Genomic DNA, 17,747 nt, shown 5'->3' on the forward strand with positions numbered 1-17,747 from the left:
AATGTAAGCATCTTAGAAAACACAGGAGTAAACCTTCATGATTTCGGGCTAGGGAAGCCTTCTTTGATATGACACCTAAAGCATGAGTAACAACAAAAGAAATAAATAATTTGGACTATATCAAAAACATCTGTGCTACAAGCAATACACTCAAAGTGAAAAAACACTTCACAGAATGGGAGCAAATATCTGCTAATCACATAGACTGATAAACGACTTGCATCCAGAAGATATATAAAAAATTCTTACAACTCAATAATAAAAATGGATAATAATAAAAAGATAACCCAATATACTAAAACCACTAAATTATACATTTTAAATGGGTAAATTTTATGGAATGTTAATTACAGCTTAATAAACTGTTAAAAAGTGCAACAGAAAAAAAATTTAAAAAAAGAATAGTTTACCATGAGCTATAAGACAGCTTCAAGTAGCCTGATGAGCATGTAACTGTATCTGAAAGAGGTTAAGTTGAAGAAACAGGGGACACAAACTTTCCAAATTTAATAAAATCTGTAAATCCACAGATCCAAGACACTGAGTGAACTCCGCAACAGAAACATGAGAAAAAAACCACACCAAGTCAAATTACAATCAAACTGCTCAAAATCAATGATACAGAAAAACATCTTAAAAGCAAGGAGAAATCTTTTAATTTAGAAATTTAAAAAAATTTTTCATTAAATTAAAAAAAAAATGCACAGAGGATCAAAGATGACAGCAGGTGTCTCTCTGGAAATAACACAGGCAAGAACAGTATCTTTAAAATACTGAAAGAAAAGCTGTCAACCCAGAATTCTACACCCAGAAGAAATATCTTTCAAAAACAAGGATGAAATAAAGACTGTTTCCATACATTTAAAAACTGGAAGAACTGACCATCAGGCCTGCACTGTAAGAAATGTTCAAATAAGTCCATCAGGCAGAAGGAAGATGACACCAGCTGGACACCGGGACTCACACAAAGGAATGAGAATGTCAAAAACGGTAGCAACGTGGTGAAACACAGTAAGTAAGCAAAGGAGCTGACTCTGGGTGACGAGATTCTGGGGGTGCACATGAGGCCTTGCACCTGAGACTTTAAAACACCGCCCAAACACAGGACGGGAAGAGAACAGGAGCCGGAAGCAGCACCCTGACGCCGCCCCCTCAAGAGGAGGGGGATGCTGCAGCAGCTCCAGCACAGCAGCTGGGGCCGCTGGGAGGAGGGTAAGCAGAACTGTGGCGGGGGGGGGCACAGGACGGGAGGAGGCAGAGGTCTGGGGCCGTCTTCCCAGGCTGAGGGGCCGCGGGTGAAGTGACGGGGCTGGCTGCAGGGCCCCTCCAGGCAGAACGAAGCAGAGGGAGGTAAAGAAGCGCTGCCCCTGGCTGCCCACGTGCTGCCTGGCCCACGGAGAGCTCGTGCAGTGGGAGGAGGCAGCAGGAGAGGGCACCTGGCCTCGTGGCTGGGTTAGAATACTTTCAGAGACCTCGCTGGCCACGGTCTACAGAAGTTAAAAGATAGGGAAGAGTGATTGCATAAGGAGAGGCCACCCTGCAGTCCCCACCCTCGGAGGGACATCCATGTCTAAAGCGGACACCACGGCATCTGTGACCTCACCTGGATCCACTGCTCGCGGTTGATCTCCACGCCGTTGGCCCTCAGGGAGGTGATGGCCCGGTCAACGATCTTCTCCACCATCTGCGTGTTCCCGTTGGCCTCCTCCAGCTTGGCGGCCGTGATCCAGATGTGCCGGTCCGTAGGGATGTTCTCCCGGGCCTTATTCAAGACCTTGCGGGCATTTTCGTAGGTTTCTAGCCTCGCCAGGGCAAGCCAGAGCTGCACAGAGAGACCCACCAGGTCAGCAGGGCCCTCCATGGGCCGCAGCACTTGCACAAAATCCTTTGTACAAGCTCTCGGGGACCCTTTCGGCAGGCCCAGGAATGTGCAGCAGCACCTTCCACCTCCTCTGAAAGCTGCTTGGTTATGCTTCTGACTTACCTAGTGACCTGGTTAACATGAATACTTGACGGGTTCTCGGCCCTGCATGCCAAACACTGGTTAAAGGTACCAAGTGTTAGGACAGAGGTGAGCAGGGCGGGACTGTCACCTTCAGAAACTGAAAGGACACGGGTGCTCAGCCGCCTGGACTTCTCACACCCCAGCTTTTGATTCTGCAACATTTCATCACCAGAAATGTGTATGTGCTCCATTTATGTTTATGTAAATAAATGAAGATTAATTTTGTTTGGAGAATTTCACAACACCCCTTAGGATAATTAAAGACAGACTGGACATCATAAAACCACAACTAAAAATCACTTCACAGAATGCTGTGAACCAGAAAATTTTAAACTAAAGCAATCCAAGTAGCTGAGGCAGCGCCAACCTCCTGCTGGGCCGGCAGAAAGATGCACTAGTCTTTTCTGTCACCCCCCACCCTTCAGGTCCCACTGAGAAACTCTGAGCTGAACTGAACTCCCTGTGGGGTCGGGGCCAAGCTGAGACTCTGCACTTCTACGGGAGCACAGGGACCGTGCTGCCTGGCAGCTGGGCCACGGGGTGGCAGCCCAGGAGTCCCTGGGTGAGTTCAAGGCCCAGCGGACGGCTCCGACAGACGATGGCCTCGGGCTGGGGCCTGGTGGGGCAGGGCTCACCTCCACACTGGTGGGGCAGCACTCCACAGCGCGGCTCAGCATGATTCTGGCGTCTTCGGGCTCTTCCAGCTCCACAGCCGCCTTCCACAAGCGAACCGAGTTTGGAACATGCTCAAGGGCTGGGAAACCAGATCATAGAGAAAGGGAAGTGAGAGTAGGAGAAGATGCTGCCAGCAGGCCCTGGTGACCGGGCTGGGACCTCACACGGGTCCCTCGGGTCTGGGCAGACACCAGCGAGACCAGCATGGACGCCCCGAGGCAGCAAGCAGGGTGGCAGAGGCGGACCTTGCACCGTCTCTGCCTGGTCACGCTTGGAAATCGACGTCAGAAAAGGAGGCAGCGCAAACCAGGCACCCGCTGCCCACGAAGCCAGCCGCACAGGCTGCATGTGAGTGAGTGTGCAGAAGTCACGGGGACAGAAAGTACCAACGGCGGCGGTCCGTGTCTGCTCGGGCTGGCCGAGCAAGGGCTCCTCCCTGGACCCCAAGGAGCAGGCGAGCAAAGGCACTACGTGCTGCACCGCACTGGAAGCTGCAGGGCCTCAGCTCACACAAGTGACAACACGGGGCGGGGACCAACTGCTAGGAGAGGCTATGACATCCTGCAGTCCAGAAATTTCCAAACCTCTGTTTAAGCACCAGAGCCCTTCCTTCAGATGCAATTTACCAAAAAGGCCAAAACACTGGGCAGCTGAACACAGAACCCTGCAGCAGGGGTACTAGGGAGGCTGAGATGAGGCCTCCAGTGAGCCCCTGGCAGGAGGGATGGTGGCTAAGAGCTGACGACAGCAGGAAACCAGAACAGCCCAAAGGAGCTCTTCTTTCTAGAAAACACACGGGTCAAGCTTGAGGGAAACAGACCTAAGACTCAACGGTGCAGAATCGGTAGACCCACAAAGTTTCTCACGTTTCTCCCTCCGCCAGAAGCAGCCCCCTCCTGCTTCTGGGAGATGGTCTTCCCTCCTCCACAGGCCCTGTAAAGACGAGACAGCCCACTCCCCTCTAGAGGCCCTGTAAAAAGGGATGCCCCTGCTCTCGTATGGCCAAACCGGGCGGCCGTCGCTCCAGGTGACCACGTGCCACACCAGCCCTGGTAGGGGAGCAGGAAGCAGTGCGTGCCTGAGGTGCCCACGGGCAGCGGGCCAGACGTGCGGAGGCACACCCCAAGAGCCCCAGGGGCCCACCCCCGTGATTCCAAAGGTTCCCATGGTCTAGGGCTCACGGGACCTCCCCGCTATGATGGAAAACAAGCTGCCACTCCGGAACCACCTGCCGGGGAAGAAGACCCCCCAGCCCGGAGCCCAGGGCTCTCTGCCAGGACCACAGCGCCACCACGCCTGCCAGAGAGGCACAGCCAAGGCTTGGCCCCTGGGCTTCCCTGTTACCTGGCCCAGTGCCAGCAGGGCGCCAGCTGGGGGGCCCCTCACAGCAGGCCACACTAGGGACCCCCAGGGCAAGAGGGAGCACCAACAGGCAAGCGGCCCCGGGAATGCATGTCCTTGTCCCTGGGGAGGCCTGCTCCCTGGCCCCACGAATTGGAACTCGGCCATGCAGAGGTCTTGTCCCAAGGGATGATGTGTCTACCCAGGCCCGCAGCTATGGTTCTCCTGCACTGGAGGCTGAGGCTGACCCAGCTCTCTGGCCTCCAGGTGTCGCTAGACCAGCCCCGGCTGGCGAGCTGATCCCTGACCCTCACGGCGAGACCGAGCTGCCACTGTGCACGGGAGGGGAGACTGCGACCACAGCCCAGAGCGTCCTGAGGCCTGGCTGAGCAGTCCCACTTCCCGGAGTGACAGTCACCGGGAAGCACAGCAGCCCAAGAAAGCCAAGACCACCAAGAGGACAGCCCAACAGCAGTGATGTCAGATAAAGAGGCCCAGGGGGCCCGCCCTGCCCATTCCCTCCGCGTGGCCACAACGCACACCAGTGGCCGTGGAGACAGTAACTTCACACAGTGATGGGCACGATGCCCAGGACTGTCCCCGCTTTTCGGGAAAGACCAGGAACTCCTCTGCTGGCGTTTCATCAACAGCCCACGGGACCGGAGCCGAAGCCGGTCACTGCTGACCAGTCCGGCTCTTGCCAAGGTGCTCCCCAGAAACCAGCCACCACGCCGGGTCAAGGCAATCTCCAAGAGCCGTGGCCAGCTGGGGTGGAAGGGCCCGCCCGGGCAGGAACGGAGCAGTCTGAACTAGATCACCTGTGCGCAGAGGCCAACGCGCACTCTGGCCTGCGGCCCCATGGCGGGGCGCACGGTGCCGGCCCTGCACTCACTTCATGGACGGTCTGGTGACAGTCCCTCCACTGTTCCGAGCCTGCACAGCTGGCAGAGGAACAGCATGCTTGACACCTTCATCGTGAGCAAAGCCCACGTGAGGCAGCTGCAGCCTGGCTCCCGGGGCGCAGCGCTCACAGGCCCACGGGTGCCCTTCCAGATGACAACACGCAGCTCGAGGCCAAGCACCTGCCCCGCGTCACTCAGCCGCCTATGGCCTCAGGCCTCAGAATAGCACATGAAGCTCAAGTTCTCCCCACAAAGGACCAGGACATCCATGGAACCAGCTAGGACCTGGAGCTCGTGCAGAAACTGAGGGCTGGCACGGAGTCCTCCGCAGTCACTGACGGAAGTAACTGTCCTCAGTTTCCAAACGTCAGCTCCTTCGAGCAGGAGCCATCGGGTTCACCAAGAGCTAAAGGAAGCAGTGCCAGCTGTGCCCCAGGCACCTGGAGAAAGAGCACTGTTTTTGGAAACACTCAAAGGATGGGGCAGGCCAGGACCGGGACTAGGACCAGGGAGCAGGATGAAGGCCAGCTTCGGGGCACCATGAGCTCCCCACCTCCACGAAGCCTGAAAGAAAGCAGAGCCAGCAGGCCTGCTCCCGAGGCCCAGCACAGCCTGGAAACGAACCACTTGACACTCCCCTGGAGGCCCCCTTCCAGGCCCAGTCCCCTCTCCAAATCTGAAGCCAACTGGAAATGAACCCAGGTAATCTGGGGGGTGAACAGGGAGCGGCCACAAAGCCATTCTGACCATTCATCACACTGTGGCAGGGGAAATTCAGTAGAGTGTTCCTAAATAAATAGTGCTAATTACCCAGACTTTAATGTGTTTGTCATTAGAGAACTATTCTCCTGGCTGAAAAGAGATGAGCTGATTTCTGTAAACCAAGACAAGTGCTAACTTTCTGCCCCGGCCTCATTCTAAGTGCAGCAGGACTGCTATCAAGAAACCAGACCCAAGAGAGGAAAACACACTGGAAGGCACACACATTCACGCACGGTCAGGGTCACACACGAGGTGGTCACCACCTAGCCCCTATCAAACACAGAGAGTAAATAAAGCATCAGAGGCTGCAGCGGACAACCCCTGCACGTCTGACATCACACGCCTCTGACGGTTCACGCAAACGCACACCTTAGAAACGAGAGCTGGAAACCACCCGTGGCAAGCTGCCCTCAATTCCACAAAACACACCTATTTTACCCACGCTACCAATTCCAGGGGAACAAGCCGTCTGCACAGGCTACTCCAGGTCAGCCCTTTGACAAGCAGGTGCTGAACCTGGAACAAAGAACAAAAGCAGCATCTCCGCTACAACTCCAGTGAAGGGAGCAACGCTGTGCTTTTCTCACTTCTGCAATAATGAAAAACCACCCACAAAAGCTCCACCTTGGTGGTGACTCCTTGGTGGACTCGGTTTCCCTGGCGTGCAAACCGTTCCGTGTGACACAAACCAATGGCACACACGCCAACACGCAGCCCTGCAGGAGTTGTACGAGCCGGGAAGGAGCCAGTCAACGTGCTGCTCTGGTAGTTAAGACTCAGAACGCAGCGGCGCCTTCTACCCGCCGGGGGCGGAGACGGGAACTAGCACCACGAGGCCAGCTCAAGCAGCTCCCTCGCCCTGCACACAGCACCCCTTGGGGCCACAGAGCACCTGCCCTCACTCAAGGTCTCACAGCAGGAAAAGGCACACGTGAGCTCTAAGCCCAAGCACCTCAACCAGAAGTTTCCCTGACAGAGGGTTCAAGGGCAGAAGCAATCCAGCCCGAAAGAAGGCCTGGAAAACGTCCACTGCTCTCTGATCCCTCCCAGTGAGCCCACGTGAAGCAGCGGTGAGGCTGCTCCCCGGGCTGGCACCGGGACGGAGAGGTGGCACCCCTTCACCTTCAGGGACGCAGCCCGGTGGCAGTGTTCCTGCCAGGTCCCTAGGGAGGCTCACCTTTTCGAAGAACCCGCTTCTTGGCGCGGATGTCTGTTTCCAGCTCTGCTGCCCTGATGTAAATCCTAACGGACTGTGGGAGGTGACGGACAGCTTGGGCCACCACGGCCTTGGCTGTGTCCCCGGGCTGCAATCTGGCTGCCTCCAGCCACACATCTTCACTCTATGGGCAAAGGGGCAGAACAGTAGACACGTGTGCAGGCCGGCAGTGTAGCAGACGCCCCAAAGGGCACACACAACCCTCAGAAACAGGAGGGGCTGGGCTCCTCACACCCACAGAGCCCGGGGTTTACCGTCAGCCGGGCCTCCAGCACACCTGCACCAGAGACCCCTTGAAACCTCCACATGTGGAAACATAGCTACAGCAGGTCTGTGCCCGCATAGGGGAGGTGCACCACCATCCTCACACCGTGAGGAGAGGACAGCCTGCCCTCAGGGTAAGGAGTCAACCCACGGACGAGGTGGAGACACACAGGCAGGCAGCCATGCGTCTGCCCGCAAGGTTCGGACAGATGCTCACGTCCTGGGGGAAGAACTCACAGGTCACCTCTTGCTGTGAGGGTGCCCCAGTCTTCACAGGGAGCGTACAGTCCCTCAGAGGGTCTCAGGACTTTCTAGAGCTGATCGAATCACGACCCCTGGAGACAGGCCCACCTTCAGGTTTCTGACGTCAGGGAAGGGAAGAGCTGACCAGTCCTGCTCTCTCTAGTTAAGGGTATCTTGCTGTTGAACTAGCGGCAGTCGGGCTTTCACTCCAAGTGAAAATAAGCAGGAAAAACCCTTTCCCACCTTTTTTTCCCCTCCTCATCCTCGCACATCCCACTGCCTGTAGCTTCAACACCAAAAGGCAGGCAACACCTCTAAGTCCCGCTCACTCCCATGGTGTCCTGTGTGGCCCAGACACCGAGGCCCCGCAGGGCTGTGATGCAGCCTCGGGGAGGGCGCCCTACCTTGGGGCACATCTCTGTCCCCTTCATGATGAGGTTCCTAGCCACTTGCAGTTTCCCAGTGACTTCCTCCAGGCGGGCTGACGCGATCCAGGCTGGCGGGTGGTGAGGGTTTGTCTCCCGAACAGACTTGAGGAGCAGCCGCGCCTTCTTGATGTCACTGTGCAGGTGAGAAAGCACAGGGTCAGGCCACCATCTGCTGAGGACGTGCCCAGCCCACGACGTCCCAACTGTCACATCTGATGCCCCTGCTGACAGAACCAAGTCAGAACTTGGTCAGCACCCCTCCAAGCCTGCTGCACCTCCACGCGCACAGGCACCAAGCACAAGGGCGAGGTCCGGAGCACGGGCCCTGGTCAGCAAGCTGCCGGCCGGCTCAGCCCACACAGGTTGGGATGTCATCTGCAGCAGGTTTCACGTCCACAATGAATGGGTGCAGATATATCTTAAGTGGAAAATAAAATGATTCCACTCAATCCTTCTTTGAACATCCACATGCTATTCTGGCTGCATATTTTTCAAATAAACCCCAGCACACTCCCAGCAACCTGAGCCCGCCCGGCCGCTGGCCCTGCAGGTCACTCACTTGATGTCCCCTCCGTGGGTCGGAATCATGGAGTTCAAATCCGTCAGATAGCCCTTGGGGTCAACCACAGTCTGCCCGCTCACTGAGTCAGACACCTGCAAGACAGGCCAAGCCCGGCTGGTCGGACAGAGCCAGGAATGCCTGGAACAAAGTCCTCTGAGGGTCCCTAAAGCCCGTTTCCACAATCCCAACGACCAGTGGACATAGAAACTTTTAAGGAAGAAAAACAACAGTTACCTATTAACTATTAACTCAAACAATAGTTTATAACGATAATAAGCAAATGTCACCTACACAGAGCAAAGAGATGTAAAACAAAGAAACCATAAGGGTCCCGGGGTGGGGGGACACTTCCTTGGTGGCCCAGTGGTTAAGAATCCACCTACCAATGCAAGGGACACAGGTTCAATCCCTGGTCCGGGAAGATCCCACATGCCAGGGAGCAACTAAGCCCATGTGCCACAACTGCTGAGCCTGCGCTCTAGAGCCTGCAAGCCACAACTACTGAGCCCTTGTGCCACAAGTACTGAAGCCCATGCACCTAGAGCCTGTGCTCCACAAGAGAAGACAGTGCAATGAGAAGCCTGCACACTGCAACTAAGAGCAGCCCCGCTCACCGCAACTAGAGAAAACCTGCCTGCAGCAACAGAGACCCAATGAGCCAATAAATAAATAAATAAATTTTAAAAATAAACAAACTGTGACATTAAAAAAAAAAAAAGTCCCGGGGGGGAACCTAACTGAACATAAGGTCCATCTAAGAATGAGTGAAACCCAGAAATCACAAAGATTGACGATTTCAGCTAACAGTCTTGAAATTCTCATGTAGCAGCTCATTGCAGCATTCTCTCGTGCGTTGTCTTTTTCCTATTAATAAATTCATTTATTTATTTTATTGGCTGTGTTGGGTCTTTTTTGCTGTGTGCGGGCTTTCTTTAGTTGCGGTGAGTGGGGGCTACTCTTCACTGTGGTGCGTGGGCTCCTCATTGCCATGGCTTCTCTTGTTGTAGAGCATGGGCTCTAGGCGCGTGGCTTCAGTAGTTGCAGCACATGGGCTCAATAGTTGTGGCGCATGGGCTTAGTTGCTCCGCAGCACGTGGGATCCTCCTGGAGCAGGGATTGAACCCGTGTCCCCTGCACTGGCAGGTGAATTCTTAACCACTACGCCACCTAGGAAGCCCCCTTGTGAGTCTTAAAGTTACCATGACAACAACAAAAAATCTGAAAAAAAAAAAGGGCAAAAATGCAGCAGGACAAGAAAAGAATGAAAGGAAAAAATAAAACTCCCTTTGTTTGCAGGTAACTTGATTTCATAGAAATCTGAAAGAATCAACAAAAAACTCCCGTAACTAATAAGTAATTGCAGCAGGGCTGTAGGATACAAGGTTAATATCTATCACCACCCTACACACCAGCAGTGAACAGGTGGGATCTGAAATTAAAAACACAACATTTACATGAACACCCAAAACTGTAAAACACAGTGGACCCTTGAACAACACGGGTTTCAACTGCACAGGTCCACTTATACTTGGATTTTTTTGCCCTCAACACGTACCACAGCACTACATGATCTGCAGCTAGATGAACCCACCGCTGTGGGACCACCCATAAGGACAGCCCCCGACTGCATTACAGGGTCAGTTCCCCTAACACCCCACATTGTTCAAGGGTCAACCATACCTAGACACTCATCTAATAAATACATACAGGATCTATAAGAGGAAAACTACAAAATCTTAACAAATGAAAATCAAAGGAGAGAGATTCCATGTTAGTGCAGAGGAAAACTCAGTAATGTCAAGATATCAGTTCTTTTCAACTTGATCTAGAGATTCAACGCATTCCCAATCAAAATCCCCACAAGTTACTTTATGGATATCAACAAGCTGATGCTAAGTTCACATGGAGAGGAGGTGAAAGATTCAGAACAGCCAACGCAATATTGAAGCAGAAGAACAAAGTTGGAGAACACGACGCAATTTAAAGACTTGGCTATAAAGGTACAGTAATGAAGACAGTGTGGTACTGGCAAAAAAAAAAAAAAGACAACTAGATCAGTGGAACAGAAGAGAGGACCCAGAAACAAATCCACATAAATACGGTCAACTAACATCTGACAAAGGAGCAACGGCAACGCGATGTGGAAAGAATAATTTTTGACAAATGGTCTGAAACAACTGGACATCCACGTGCTAAAACGTAAACCTAGATGCAGACCTTGCACCTTCACCAAAGTTAACTCAGAAGGAATCACAGACCTAAACATAAAATGCAAAACTATAAAACCCTTAGACAATAACATTGCGGAAAAGCTACATGACCTGAGGTTTGCCAATGACTTTTTAGATACTCCATCAAACCCACAATCCATGAAGGAAAGAACTGATAAGCTGGACTTCATTAAAATTAAAAATTTCTATCTATGAAGGACACTGTCAAGAGAATGAAAAGACAAGCTATAGTCAGGAGAAAACACTTGGAAAAGATATATCGGATAAAGAACTGTTATGCAAAATACACAGGGAACTCTTAAAACTCAAGAAAACAAATAACCCGGCGAATTCTCTGGCGGTCTAATGGTTAAGACTCAGTGCTTTCTCTGCCAAGGGCCCGGGTTCAATCGCTGGTCAGGGAACTAAGATCCCACAAGCCACACAGCATGACCCAAAAAATAAAAATAAAATAAAATAAAAACAAATCCAAAAACAAAAAAGGGGAAACAACCTGAACAGACAGCTCTCCGAGGAAGAGATACAAGTGACCGATAAGCACATGAAAGGCTGTTCTGTGGCCCCAGGCAGGGAAATGCCAACAAAAGCACCATGAGCTGCTGCTTCACATCCACGTGGACAACCGCCGCCGCCGCCGCCAGTCACCAGAGATGACCAACGCTGTCAACGATGCAGAGAAACTGGACCCCCTGTGCAGTGCTGCCCTGCTGGAAATCTAAACTGGTGCAGCTGCTGTGGAAAACAGCGTGGTGTTTCTTCACAGAAGTAAACCTAGAATTACCACGTGATCAGAAATTCCACTTCTGAATTTATACCCAAAAGAACCGAAAACAGGGATGTGAACAGATACTTGTACACCAAGGCTCCCAGCAGCATTACTCACAATTGCCAACAGGTGGAGGCAACCCAAGTATCATGACAGGTGAAGAGACAAACAAAATGTGGTTTATACATACATACAATGCAGTATCCTTCAGCTGTAAAAGGAAGAAAATCCTGGGACTTCCCTGGCAGCCCAGTGGATAAGACTCTGTGCTCCCAATGCAGGAGGCCTGGGATCAATCCCTGGTCAGGGAGCTAGATCCCACACGCATGCTGCAACTATGAGTTCACATGCTACAGCTAAGGAGTCCACCTGCCGCAACTAAGGTCCTGTGAGCCGCAACTAAGACCTGGTGCAACCAAATTAATTAACACACATATATTTTTAAGTACTAAAAAAGGAAGAGTGCTCGCTTCAGCAGCACATATACTAAAATTGGAACGATACAGAGAAGACTAGCATGGCCCCTGCGCAAGGATGACACGCAAATTCGTGAAGCGTTCCCTATTTTTTCGAGGATGGAAGATGCCTTAGAGGACTGGGACAGGGAGCGTGGGGGGGACTTGAGGGAGGGTGGGGGGGGAGCCGAGGGAGGGAGGGAATACCGGGATATGTGTATAAAAACAGATGATTGATTGAAAAAAACAAAAAACAAAAAAAACAGATGATTGAACTTGGTGTACCCCCCAAAAATAAAAAATAAATACAATGTACTTGGGGAAAAAAAAAAAAAAGGAAGAAAATCCTGACCCCTGCTACAACATGGATGACCCATAAGGACACAAATGAAGCTAAGTGAAATAAACCAGCCACAAAAGGACAAACACTGTATGACTCCATTCACGTCAGGTCCCTAGAGCAGTCAATTCACAGAGACAGAAAGCAGGACGATGGGTGCCAGGGGCTAAGGCAGGGGACGGGCAGCGAGTGTTCACTGGGGACAGAGTCTCAGTTTGGGATGACAAGAAAAGTTCGGGAGATGGTGGTGGTGAGGGGCACACCATGGATGCACTCGATGCCCCTGAGCTGTACACTTAAAAATGGTTACCACTGTAAACTTTGTCTTATACCTATCTTAGCACAAAAAATTACAATAAAGCTTTCTTTAAAAAAAAATTTCTATAGTCTACACACAAGTGTGAAAGACAAACAGCAAACTAGATCCATGCAACACAAATGATGCTCAACTGCACCACCACCAAGGAGGCAGGTTAAGAGGAGTCTCGGTGGAAGGGATGGGTTCTGCCTCTCAGAATGGGCAGGCTGCCAACAGGGCGATGCAAGCCAGCTCCCCCATGCTGCTGAGTGGGAAATGTCCTGCCTTTGAGAGACAATTTGGCACCTAAGTGAAAATATGCCAGTCCAACAACTCCACTTTGAAGATACGATAAAAATGCTTACCTAAATCTGCAAAGATAGAAACACAAGTTCATCAAAACGTGGTTTGTGACTACAAACAAGCAGAAACCACCCAAAAGGTCCATCAATCAAAGACTAAACCGTGATATTCACAATGAACTACTCTCCACTTTATAAAGTAAATAACACATACCTAGTAACATGAAAATGTGCAACTTTTTGGATCTGTAAGCTACCTTTTTTTTTTTTACTGTAATATATCTGCTTACAGTAAAAAATTCAAGTATAGGGTTTTTCCCTGGTGGCACAGTGGTTAAGAATCCGCCTGCCAATGCAGGTGACACGGGTTCCATCCCTGGGCCAGGAAGATCCTACATGCCTCAGAGCAAGTAAGCCCGCGAGCCACAACTACTGAGCCCACAAGCCTAGAGCCTGTGCTCCACAAGAGAAGCCGCCACTCTGTGCAACGTGACAGGGAACTGGACACATCACAGGTCTGTTTAACAGGTGACAAAGCACTTCAAAAGGTGAACTTTTCACAAATACATATTAGTTTTCTAAGCAAAACCAAAAATTCTTTGGGACTTCCCTGGTGGCGCAGTGGTTAAGAATCCACCTGCCAATGCAGGGGACACAAGTTCGATCCTTGGTCTGGGAAGATCCCACATGCCGAGGAGCAACTAAACCTGTGTGCCACAACTACTGAGTCTGCGCACCTAAAAAAAAACAACCCCAAAATTCTTCACTGTAATCTATAGGAAAAGAACGCACGACATGAGCTCTCACCTGGCTCAGCCTCATGTCCATCAAAGTGTTCCTGGCTTGGCCGATCTTCCTCATGTCCAGCTCGCCTGTGCCAGGGGTCATCAGTCCAGGTGTCATCCCACCTGGGTACGGCGTGTTCAGTCCACCTGGATAGGGTGTGTTCAGACCTCCGAATTGCTGGGGGAACAAGGACAGAACGCTGGCTTGTGTTTTCATGCCTTTCATTCTCACTTCTGGAAAAGCTTTCCACTGGAGCCAACATCTGAACCCTCGGACAGACACCCGCAGCCACAGCACAGCTGCTGAACTGCAGGAGCAAGAAGTCCAGCCCCAGCCCCCGCCCACCCTCCGCTCACACCACTGATCTGCCCGACCAGATGCAAGGAGCCCCGTCTGCCTTCTCTGCAGGTGCTCACAGTTTGCCGGGGATCTACTGACGTGTGGTTCTCTCCAGTCTGTAAATGTTTGGCAAAGAAACTGTCGGGAACAGGCGTCAGCTTCTCGTAGCGGGGGTTCCGCTGGCGTTTGTTTCTGGCGTCGCCGACCTCAGGGATGCTCAGCCACTCTTCTTCTGTGACTTCTGCCAACTTCCTCTGGAAACACCCGGCCCCAAACATTAATTCTCCGGCAGACTTTCACATGCACGTGAAAAACTATATTTTCCCTGACCCCTATCGCCCAAATCACAATGCCGTTGGGAAGGACTCTGATGTGGACGTGGTTTATCTGCTTCACTCAGAAAGATCAACCTGTTGGATCTGCTCTACTTCACTCAGATGTAAACTGTTCTGTCAAAGCCCAGAGGACACAGTTCAGAAAACCTGATGTCTAAATGGACACATTCACGACGTTACAAAGAAAATCAGCCCCTCTTGTCCCACCTTTTCTGGGGAGGAGAGGCTTTCTGTACACACGTGCAGAATTAAGCACACCCACGAAGGGCCCTTCTTCCACCCTCTGAATTAGACAAAGAGAAGAGTGAGCAAAGTCTCATCAGCTGTGCCCCAGCGTGTCCGCTCTTCCCTGGGGAGGCCGGGAGGAACCACAGGCCACCCATCTGCTCACCTTGAGATCTGAGAACTGCTGCTGGATTTTGGGGCGCTCCATACGGTATTTCTCAATTTCTTCTTTCTCCCTTTGTTCCCTAGAAGTAAAATGTGTGCACACGTTAGAAATCCTCGGTGTCCATTTTGAAACAAAGTCAGTTTATTACCCTTCCTAATTAAATCACCAAAAAGAGTAATTCCACACACTAAGCAGCTAAATCAAATCTACTTGAAGGCAACAATGGATACGTTCACAAATAACTCAATTCGCTACCAAATGAAAACATGCAGAACTCACTAAAACGAAAACAAGTTGTCTTACTCCAATAAATACATGCATTTGAACACAAGTACATTTACTGCTTTAAAATTCTATAAAATCCTGAAGGTAGGGCCAGCCTATAAATAACTCAGCTTGGAAGAAAAGCTGAACCACTGTCCTAGTTGTCCATCCAAATGGGTTCCTGGTGACTTAGGACCAGGTCACATGTGAACACAAAGAGCAGTGGGCAACGGTGACAAAGTATCAACCAAGCTGGGTAAACCAGAGTAGAGCCGGACGTCGACACTGACATTTTCCTCCACGAGGTTAGATAGGAATTTGAATGTTATCATGAAAAATGATGTGCTTGGAAAAGACAAACACCTCTCCATGGGCTGCAGTCTGTCACCACAGCTCCTGATGGGAAGCAACACACACACATGCACCGTCAGGTTTTCTGGCCAAAGACGTTCCACCTGATTTGAATCAAGCCTCAGCCTCCAACTTCCAATCCACAGGAAACGCTGAGAGCGTAACAAGTAAAAGGGCGCCCTGAGGAGATGGGCAAACATTCTGTAAAGGGGGGTGGCACCTAGGAGACATGCCCGAGAAGTGCTTCTGACTGTGTCCTGGCTCGGAAAAGGCAGTTCTATGATGTTCTGGGGACAAGCAGGGAACAGAGGATGTGGACTGGCTACCAGGTAACAAAGACAGACTGCTCAGCACTGGGGCAAACTGACCCCGATGGGACCCAGTAAAACCCACCTAAGGAAGCATTAGAAGCAAATGTGCAACTGAATAGAGCAGACGACGTGGGGGCACACACACGTCTGCTGCACGATTCTTTCTGCTTTTCTGTACTGTGAAGTTTTCAAAAGCCAACCACTTCCCTAAAACCACTTACTGCACAACTTTCTGTGTGTGTCCATATCACTCAGGATTTTTATTTTTTTATTTTTTTATTTTTTTTTTTGTGGCACGCGGGCTTAGTTGCTCCACGGCATGTGGGATCTTCCTGGAGCTGGGATCGAACCCGTGACCTCTGCATTGGCAGGCGGATTCTTAACCACTGCGCCACCTAGGAAGCCCTCACTCAGGATTTTTAATGAATAAGTTCCAGAAGACTGGAATCAAGCCTTCTTCAATATGCAAAACCACTTAATTATGATACATATAAAATTGTGCACATCAATTAAATAACGTGCTTTTAAAAAACTCTCCTGAAGAATGGTACTTCACTCTAATATGATCTTGAGAAAATTAAAAATTCTGTATCTGTTATGAGAAGTAAGAAAGCTGTCTGTATAATGAGCAATAGAAAGAAAAAAGTAAACTAAAATGTTAACTGTCAACTTCCAGGCTTATGAATAAACAGTATCCTCTTACTACACTTAAATCTCACTGCCCTAACGTTCTACTGTGAGAACGCATTCCTTTTGTAGTAAACAATATAAAAAACTTATAAAGCAATAAAACTTACTATAGTTTGCAAGATCCTGTGCTGACTTTGCATAAATTTCCCCCAAAAAAGGACAAGGTGGACTTCCTAGGTGGCGCAGTGGTTAAGAATCTGCCTGCCAATGCAGGGGACACAGTTTCGATCCCTGCTCCAGGAAGATTCCACATGCCACGGAGCAACTAAGCCCGTGTGCCAAATAAATAAATAAATAAATAAATAAATAAAAGGACAAGGAATCAGGAAGTTTCCACTGAGGCAATGTCACTATGACAGATGTGCCGGCCCAGGTTCAGGGCAACACACCCGTCCCCACCAGCCCAGGTCAGCAATGACATGGGCGCCAGGACCCTCCAGACGCAGCCTCCTGCCCACGAGGACTGCGATGGCCATTTGCCATCTTCAGCGAACCTCCAAATTACGTAACACCCATTTCAAAGATGGTAACCCTGATGCGCAGTCAGAATAATGCCCCCAATTCTGTCGATTTCCAGAAAGTCAAACCCGGAATTCTTAAGCTCTCCACTCCAGTCCCCAGGCCCCACGGCTACTCTGCACAGGCCAGGGTTTTCCAAGTGTGGCTGCCGCAGACCAAGCCTCAGGCAGCCTCAAAGCTGAGCAGACACACGACCTATTCTTGCAACTTTTCTACAACTCTGAAATAAATGAAAATAGAACTTTTTTGGGACTTCCCAAATGGTCCAGCGTTAAGACTCTGTGCTTCCACTGCAGGGGACACCAGTATGATCCCTGGTCAGGGAACTGAGAGCCCGCCTGCCACCTGGTTCGGCCCAAAAACAAACAAACAAACACTTTTCTTTTTTTTTAAGTTGGATAAACACCGCATGAAGAGTGATAATTTGTCTTACCGTCTCTCTTTCCTTCTTTCATCCATCCTTTTGTCCAGGGCTGCATAGATAGCATCTGCTTCCTCATCGTCCTTTTCATAGGGCCCACTGGAGAAGAGGCTCCCAGCATAGCCGTTAAACTGAGACCAAACAACACGCTTAGAGCATCAGCTATTCTTCCAACACAACCCGCACCAGCAGAAGTATCAACAGAACACGTCTAGCTGCAAGATGCCTACTCAACCACTGTTTTCAATCAGTTGAAGCAAACTGAAGGATAACAAAACAGCTGATGAGTACACCTCAAAAGTGTTAAGGGCACAAAAGAGAGCAGCCACACCATCAGAGGAGACTGCGGGGCACAACAAATGCAAGGCAGCTCCTGGAGTGGGTCTTGGCCAGAAGCAGGACACAGGTGGCAAAACCAGTGGAATTCAAGTAAGATCTATGGGTTAGTTAATAGCGCTGTGTCAATGTTAACCCCCTGGTTTCAATAACAGCACTAGGGTGCACAGAAAACTGAATTCAACATCCCGGGATAAACCCTAATGGAAAAGAA

At 50.6% G+C, this 17,747-nt stretch overlaps 1 protein-coding gene and 1 non-coding gene across 4 annotated transcripts in view; one reads left to right on the top strand and one right to left on the bottom strand.

The window, feature by feature from the left end:
* PRPF6 (pre-mRNA processing factor 6) overlaps positions 1–17,747 on the bottom strand; it is a 33,724-nt gene that overhangs the window by 14,073 nt on the left and 1,904 nt on the right. For all 3 annotated transcript variants that reach the window (XM_057703038.1, XM_057703037.1, XM_057703039.1), the window contains exons 3-11: positions 17,210–17,328; positions 14,642–14,720; positions 13,993–14,169; positions 13,598–13,753; positions 8,396–8,490; positions 7,813–7,969; positions 6,863–7,025; positions 2,641–2,759; positions 1,604–1,822 (exon numbers count right to left, since the gene is read on the bottom strand). In XM_057703038.1, the coding sequence (XP_057559021.1) occupies positions 1,604–1,822; positions 2,641–2,759; positions 6,863–7,025; positions 7,813–7,969; positions 8,396–8,490; positions 13,598–13,753; positions 13,993–14,169; positions 14,642–14,720; positions 17,210–17,328 (1,284 nt within the window). The remainder of the gene's footprint in view (positions 1–1,603; positions 1,823–2,640; positions 2,760–6,862; positions 7,026–7,812; positions 7,970–8,395; positions 8,491–13,597; positions 13,754–13,992; positions 14,170–14,641; positions 14,721–17,209; positions 17,329–17,747) is intronic.
* On the top strand, positions 11,858–11,964 carry LOC130834251 (U6 spliceosomal RNA). The gene has a single exon (XR_009048634.1). It is a non-coding gene; the product is annotated as a U6 spliceosomal RNA (small nuclear RNA).

The sequence above is a fragment of the Hippopotamus amphibius genome, chromosome 12 (genome assembly GCF_030028045.1).
Source record: "Hippopotamus amphibius kiboko isolate mHipAmp2 chromosome 12, mHipAmp2.hap2, whole genome shotgun sequence".
In the NCBI taxonomy this organism is placed as follows: Eukaryota; Metazoa; Chordata; class Mammalia; order Artiodactyla; family Hippopotamidae; genus Hippopotamus; species Hippopotamus amphibius.